The 8,481-nt window shown below is 37.4% G+C and overlaps 1 protein-coding gene across 1 annotated transcript; it reads left to right on the top strand.

The window, feature by feature from the left end:
• Nucleotides 1-363: 363 nt before the first annotated feature.
• Nucleotides 364-3,808, top strand: LOC140523936 (olfactory receptor 5V1-like). Its single transcript, XM_072638498.1, has 2 exons — nucleotides 364-627; nucleotides 2,378-3,808. Exon 2 carries the CDS (start codon nucleotides 2,380-2,382, stop codon nucleotides 3,352-3,354), a length of 975 nt encoding a protein of 324 aa, XP_072494599.1. The 5' UTR covers nucleotides 364-627; nucleotides 2,378-2,379; the 3' UTR covers nucleotides 3,355-3,808.
• The last annotated feature ends 4,673 nt before the right edge of the window (nucleotides 3,809-8,481 follow it).

The raw sequence follows: 8,481 nt of genomic DNA on the forward strand, positions 1-8,481 counted from the left end.
CTTCAACTTAGTAGACAATAGAAACTTAATAAATGTTTAGTGAATTGAGCTTCACTATGCCAGAATTACATAATAAGAGAAGAGCAGAAATGTTGACAAGGAAGTAAGTCCAGAAAGTCTTCAAAGAGGTAATTATAAGGGTCCCTTTGCTCTTAAACATTCTGAGCCTGTGACATGGGGGAAATGGAAAGCCTCGTTGCTTGGGGCAATAAAGTTGAGCTAGTCCAGAGACTCAAGAAAATAACCTCAGGGACTAAAGCCTTTTGTGGCCTCTAGGGATTGACCAGGTTAAGAGGAAATAACCTGGTTCACAACCTGGAACTCTTCAAGCTATCATCCCTGATCTCACACAGGAATACCCCTTGAGGCAAGGCAAGAACTCAGAGCAGCCAGTAGAGGACGACCTGAAAAGCCCAAGTCCTGTCACTGCAGACGGAGGAGGAGCAGCTCACTGCCACAGGCTGATTCCACTTCTGCTCTCAAGACTAAGGCAGGAGCTTTTCAGTTATGCTCATGAAATTAATTTTCTTCCCATTCAAGAAAACACAACTTCTTTGTGTTTTGCATGTAGTTTCTTTCAACTGTTTTCTTTGTTGCTTTTTTAAGAAAAAAATTCCAAAGCAAGAGGTAAGTCATATTTCTTTGATTGATATGTAACATCCTGATTTTTTTTTATTTTTATGAAATAATTTAATTCTTTATCTTAGTGAATCCATGGGCAAAAGAATGTTCTTACCACAGACAAGAACAAGGAAGAATGAGGGTCATCAAATTTATTTTCAGTGGGGCTTATATAAGGTAAAACATGTGATTATTTTAATGAACAAAACAATCAGTCAATTCAGCAAGATGCAATTCTATTGTCATTGTGGATGGTAGAGCAGAATGATCAGTGCATTAGAAATATGAGGCTGCCCAGCATGAAGGCTGCTTTGGAGGGAGCAGAGAACAGGGGGAGGAAGACCTGCTTTGAGGCAGCTACAATAGTGCAGGCAGGAACTGGGTGGTGAGGGCCCATGGGAGCCATGGGAACAGCAGGGAGAATGGGAAGGACAAATGTGAGAAATGTTTCAGAGGGGATTGGACAGGAGTTGTTTCCCAACAAAACTGGGAGGGAGTAGAAGATTAAACACATAAAACAACTGGTTGCTGTTCCTATTGATCTACCTCTTGAGCCAATAATTCCATTAAACCAGAAGCTCCAGCCACAGGTTTGTTGGTGAACATGCTCTTCATGTGGAGACTTACCCTGCTCTACTTCCCTACCCAAGCCTGCAGACCTGCCCCAACTGCTCAGAATTCAGCAGGAGATCGCTTTTAACCTTGGAGGCAATTTATTTTCTCTACTTAATAGAGATACAGGAACACTTTAGAAAAGGGACTACTTTGAATGTCATCTGGTGTGCTTGTTAAAAAACCAGCCCCACTGCTGTTTGACCTTATACAGGGAGACAGAGTCAATTGTAGGCAAAAGTTGCCAAGGAGGCAAAGTTTGTAAATAATTCACTTCCTTGACTTCTCTCTTCCCTTCCCTCTCCTACTTTCTGCTCTCATGACTGCTCCACCCTAGTTCACCTTTCCTCAATCTCGTGCCTCTCTTTCCCTATCCCCTAGTGTTTGACACAGTTCCTACTATGAAAATGAGTTTTGAAGAGACTAGAGATCTTTAGCCTTGAGAACAGATTTATGGGGGATATGACAATGTAATAGCAAATGTGTGTCCTGACTCTTGTTCCACATTCCCCCATAATGCCAAGCAAGTATTCATGTCATCTTGAAGTCCCATCTAGGGGGATCTGAGAGGATATAACATGCCTAGTGGCCTAGTAGCTACAGTGTTGGCCTGGTGTCAGGTAGACTGAGTCTACATCAAATTTGACCCCAGATATTTGCTAGCTGTATTACGTTGGGGTCACTGAAAGTGGTCAAGAAAGAAACTAGCATGATTAGACCATCTTTCTATTTTTGTATTTGTATCCCCAGTGCTTAGCACAGTATTTAGTATATAGTTGGCACTTAATAAATATTTATCAAATGACTAAAAGAATGTCATATCAGCAGAGCCTTTGTATAAAATAGTAGTCAATCACTAAGCTCGGTACAGAAGAGTCAATGAATATCTGTGAAGCAGTCTCATAATATAGAACTCAAAATTCATGAGTTGAGAATTCCAGTCAAGCCAAGATTCTTCCCTTGGGTGGCTGTCCTCATATAAGTACATGTTTGTTCATCTTTTTCTTTCCTATGCCCTCTCTGTTCTGGGTTAACTACATCCCAATGATTCCTGTAGCCAATAGTGTAGTGAAGGGGGTTGAAATAGAGGAAGGGGATAACTCTCTCCTCTCCCAAATAATGGCATCTTGTATTTTCATTTCAGCTATGAAGGACATTAAAGAAATGGGAAACCAAACAGTTGTCACTGAATTCATCTTCCTGGGATTTTCCAATCACCCAGAACTGCAGGGATTGTTTTTCCTGGTATTTTTAGTTGTATACCTGGTAACTCTCCTGGGGAACCTTCTCATATTAACAGCAATCAGAATCAATACAGTTTTTCATACTCCTATGTATTATTTCCTCAGCAACTTGTCCTTCCTGGACATCTGCTACACCTCTACCACTGTACCCACCATTCTGATGAATTTCTTCCAGGAGAAGAAAACCATTACCTATGAAGGCTGCATGTCCCAGCTCTTTTTTCTTGTTACTTTTGCAGGTTCTGAGTGTGTCCTGTTGGATGCTATGGTTTATGACAGATTTATAGCCATTTGCCATCCATTACGTTACCCAGTTCTCATGAGCAAGAGGATCTGTGCCTACTTAGCATCTGGGTCCTGGTTGTGTGGGTTAGTGAATTCTTTGACACACACAAGCCTCACTACAACTCTCACTTTGTGTGGTCCTAATCAGATCAGTCATTTTCTCTGTGATATCCCCCTACTCCTGAAGCTCTCCTGCTCAGATACTTCAGTCAATGAGGTTGCTCTCTATGTGTCCAGTGCCACCTTTGGTCTTAGCCCCTGCCTCTTCACTGCTGTGTCCTATATACTCATTATCTCTGCCATCTTGAAAATTCAGTCTACTCAAGGGAGGAAAAAAGCCTTCTCTACCTGTGCCTCTCACCTCACTGTGGTGCTCATCTACTATGGAACCATAAACTTCAACTATGACCGACCCAGTGCAGGCTACACCCTAGACGTGGACATCCTGGCCTCTGTCCTCTTCTGTATTGTTACTCCCATGTTAAATCCCATTATCTACAGCCTGAGAAACAAAGAAGTCAAAGGTGCCCTGAAGAAACTATGTGAAGGGTATATTTCACCCAGCAATTCCAATGTTGAAATCAGTTCTTAACCAGGAGCGCACAAATTTGGTCTAAAAAAATTATTAACTGTATTTTCAATACAATTGTTTTCCTTTGCCATCCTATTTATTTTAAGCGTTTAAAAGCTTTGTTCTCCACCATCACTGTCCTTTTTACTCTTTCCATTCTCTCATTTTTATCTTCAATCTTTACCTATCTACTGGTTGCTTCCTTACTGCCAACAAACATGACCATTTCTTATCACGTGCAAAAAACTCTCAGGAGGAGTGCAATAGATTCTGGGAATGCAATCATCACCAAATTTAGCCCTGGTAATTATAGGTTTATTACAATAATAATGATAATGATAATTAGTATTTGTATGTGTATCTTTATGAGTGTGTGTATGTATGCTTTAAGGTTGGCAAATTATTTTTTATCCATTATCTCACTTAAGCCTTGCTCTCTTTCTCCCTCCCTTCCTCCCTCTCTCTATCTTTCTGTCTGTCCCCTCCTTGTATGTATATATATATATATATATATATACACACACACACACACACACACACACACACAAAACATATATATAAAACATATATATTGTATATACATACATATATATATATATATAAAACATAGATATGTATACTCCTGTCCCATACACGGCACAATACAATTTGGAAAAGGATAGGGATATTGAAGACATAAAAAATGAAAACTTCTTAGAACAAAGCACCATAAAAGAATATAATTTAAGCTAAAAGGTTGCCTGTGGTGCTGCTGTGGGAAGTCAATATTCTGAATGACACATTTATCTGGCTGAGGAAAGGACAAGGTCAAAGACCTGAAGTATGGACAAAGAACAAGGCATTAGCTGTTTTAGTTAATTCAAGGAACTTTAGGAGGTTGTAATCAGGAGTGAGAGAGAAAGCTTATGGAAATAGACAAGCATCAAATTAATATGAGAAAAAGATTATCTCAAGGATAAAATATTAACTCAAAATGGAACAAAAAACAAGACAAAAGAAATAAATAGAAGATGTAAATTCAACAATTATAGCTATAAATGTACCTGCATTCTAAAGTCCAATAAAAAGAGAGAGAATGGAAGAATGGATAAGAAAACAAGGCCCAGCAATTTGTCGCATATAAATCACGCATCTAAAAACTAAACCTTCAAACACAAAGAAAATGGGAGACTAGTACAAAATTTACAAAGCATCAGATGAAACTATCATCACCATTGAGTATATTTGCACAAAATAATATATAGCATCTAAATTCATAAAAGTGAACAGGATTAAAAAACAGACCAAAAGAAAACCAGACCTAACAATTGTAGAAGACTTTAATATGTCTCACAGAGCAGGATAAATCTAATAGAAAGAGAAATTAGGAAAATATAAAACTGAAATAACCATAGGACAAATTTCATTTGAAAGACTAATTCTGATTATAAACACTTTGTGTTTGATACACGTAAAGATTTAAGCTTGGCAGATAAAGAATATACTATTTGGTAAAATTTGTTGGAAAAATTGGAAGCTATCTGGCAGAAACTGGGTATAGACCAGTATTGTACACCATTTACCCTGATAAGGTCAAAATGGATTTATTACCTAGACATAAAGTGATGTCATAAGTAAATGAGAAGAATATGGAACATATTACCTATCAGATATACGGATAAGAAGAATTTATGAATAAACTAGAGATAGAGAGCCTTGTAAAATATAGAAGGTTTAAGTTTGATTACATTAAATTAAAATAGTTTTATACCATCAAAACCAATGGATTCAAGACTAGAAGAAAAGTAAAAAAACTGGGAGAAAATTTTATGGAAAATTTCTTAGATAAAGGTTTCATATCTCAAATATATGGAGAACTTTGTCAAATTTATGAGGATATGAGTCATTCCCAAGTTGGTAAGTGGTCAAAGAATACAAACAGGCAATTTTTTAAGGAAAAAAATAAAAGCTATATTTAGTCATATGAAAAATGTTCTACATAATAATTAATTACAGAAAGGCAAATTAAAACTACTTTGAGATAGCATCTCCCACCTATCAGATTGGCTAAAATTATAGAAGGGGAAAATGTTGGAGGGGATCTGGAAAAACTGTAAAGAGGTCCAAATACATTGGAGAGCAATCCACAATTATGCACAAAGAGCTACACAGCTCTGTATACCTTTGGATGCAACAAACCACTATTAGGTTTGTTTCCCAAGGTGATCAGGAAAAAAGGAAAAGAACCTATATTTTTTTAATATTTTTATAGTAACCCTTTGTGTGGTGGCAAAGAACTGAAAATTTAGGGAATGTCCATGAACTGTGGAATGGCTAAATAAATTGTGGTATATGGTTGTGATTGAATATTACTGTGCTGTAAGAAATGACAAGCAGGTTACTTTTAGAAAAACATGGAAAGATTTGTATGAAATAATTGGAAGTAAAATGAGCAGAACCAAGGGAATGTTGTATACAGTAACAGCAATATTGTTCAAAGAGTAACTGTAAATGACTAAACCATTCTGAATAACATGAATACTAAAATCAGCTACAATGGACCTGTGAAGGAAGATGCTACCTACCTCTAGAGAAAGAACTGATATATTGAAGTACGTATTGTATAGTTTCGCATATATATCTGTGTCAAATGTTGACCTTATGTAGTGGAAGGTTCGGAGGGAGGGAGACAGCTCAGAAATCAAAATGTAACAAAAATAAATTAAATTTAAAAAAGAAAGATGAATATGTCTTCTGAACAGATGAGTAAAGAAAACACATATTCTAAACATTTCTTGGTACTTTTATAAAAGTAGACAACTGGCACAGAAACATGAATAAAAATATAAAAAGCACAAATAGGACACACATCCTGTTAGATCATAATTCAATAAATTATACAGGGAAGAAAAGCCAACATCTGAGATTTAGTAATGATATCCTGAATGAATGGATCAAAGAACAAATCATAGAAACAATGAATAACTCTGTCAAAGAGGAGAACAATAATATACAATATACCAAAAATTTTAGGATGCACAAAAGCTGTGACTAAAAATAAATTACCAAACTTTAAAAAGAGGAATAATAAATGGAACATGTAGTTATTAAAAAAAGAAAAGAAAAGAAAAAAAACCTAGCACATCAACAAACCCAAACTAAGCACAAAAAGAACTCAGAAAAAGGAGATGTAATGGAAAATAAAATATTATAGAAATGATAAAACAAAGCTGAAGACTGGTTCTTTGAGAAGACCAATAAAATCGATACACTTTTAACCAAGCTAATTTAAAAAAATAAAATTACCAAAATCAAAGTGGAGTGTGGTGTAGACACTAAAGTTTAATAACTCCTTAGTGAATTGAAGTTTAAAATGCCAGAATTATATAGTTAAGGAAGATCAGAAATGTTAACAAGGAAGTAAGTCTGGAAAGGCTTCTTAGAGGTAATTTTCAGTGTTCCCTTCCTCTCAAACATTCTATGAGCCTCTGACCCTGGGGAAAAGGAAAGCCTCATTTCTCTGGGCACTAAAGAAGAGCTAGTCCAGAGACTCAAGAAAATAACCTCAGGGACTAAAGCCTGCTCTGGCCTCTAGGGATTGACCAGGTTAAGAGGAAATTACCTGGTTTATAACCTGGAACTCTTCAAGCTGATGTCCCTGATCTCACACAGGAGTAACCCCTGGGACGAGGCAAGAACTTAGAGCAGCCAGCAGAGGAGGACCTGAAAAGCCCAAGTCCTGTCACTGCAGACCCAAGAGCAGCAGCTCACTGCCACAGGCTGATTCCACCTCTGTTGTCAAGACTAAAGCAGGAGCTTTTCAGTTATGTTCATGAAATTCATTTTCTTCCCATTCAAGAAAACAAACCTGTCTTTTGTGTTTTATATCTCGTTTCTTCCACCTATTTTCTTTTTTTATTTTAAGAGAAAATTCCAAAATAAGAGGTAAGTCATATTTGTTTAATTAACATGAAGCATTTCATTTTTTTTCCTGAGTTTCATAAAATAATATAATTCTTTATTCTAGGGAATCCATGGGAAAAAAAATATTCTCACTACAGGTGAAACCCAGAAATAACAAGGGTCATCAAATTAATTTTCAGCAGGGCTTATGTAAGTTTTTAAAAAATATAGACAATTTAATTAAAAAACAAAACCCAAACTCGGTTAATTCATCAAAAAACAAAACAAACAAAAAAACCCTTGTTTTGCCATTTTAGATGGTATCACAGGATCAGTGCATTAGAAAGATGAGGCTGCCCAGCATGAAGGCTGCTTTGAGGGGAGCAGAGAACAGGAAGGCCTGCTTTGGGGCTGCTAGTAGTGCAGCCATGGTACCAGCAGGGAGAATAAGAAGGACAAATGTGAGAGATGTTTCAGAGGGGAAAGGATGGAATTTGTTTCCCAAAAAACATGGGAGAAAACAGAAGATAAAGCAAAGAAAGCTACTGGCTGCTGTTCCCATTGATCTACCATTGATCTTAAGTCAATAATTCCATTACACCAGAAGCTCCAGACACATATTTGTTAGTGAACATGCTCTTGGTGTGTAGATCTACCCTGGTCTACTTCTCTGCCCAAGGCTGCAGGCCTGCCCCAAGTGCCCAGACCTCAGCAGGAGACCCCTTTTGGCCTGGAGGCAATTTACTGTCTCTAGATGACTGTGAGCTACAGGAATATTTTAGAAAACAGAATATGCCCCTTATCAAGAGCACTGCAAAGAACCAAAAAAATATTCCAACTGGAACAAAACTTAGACATCATCTCATCCATCTCCTTTTTATTTGACACATGAGGAAACTCAGACCCAAAGGGTTAAAGATGAGTTGTGCCAGGCCACCTGATCCTTAAGTGGAAGATCAGAATCCAAGTCTTCTGTCTCAAGGTCAAGTGCTCCTCCCACTGCACCGTCTGTCTCTATTTAGCCCAAAACATCTGATCCACAGCATGTTCCTCTGATCCAGTTTGAATCTGAGCCTGGTCAATTCCTACCTGTATGATCGTGGGCAAAGCACTCAATCTCAGCCTGTTTCCTTATTTGGAAATTTGGAAGGGGAAAGGGGTGTGTGTGCTGAGTAAGATGACATCCATGGTCCCTTGCAGTTCTAAATCAGATCCTATAATTTAGGATGAACCTAACCATTCCTTGCCATGTTTCTTGCTCTGTAA

Source organism: Notamacropus eugenii, chromosome 2 (assembly GCF_028372415.1).
Source record: "Notamacropus eugenii isolate mMacEug1 chromosome 2, mMacEug1.pri_v2, whole genome shotgun sequence".
Classification (NCBI taxonomy): Eukaryota; Metazoa; Chordata; class Mammalia; order Diprotodontia; family Macropodidae; genus Notamacropus; species Notamacropus eugenii.

Excerpts from the sequence above, each read along its gene's own strand:
- LOC140523936 (XM_072638498.1), top strand. The coding sequence starts at position 2,380 with ATGAAGGACATTAAAGAAATGGGAAACCAAACAGTTGTCACTGAATTC.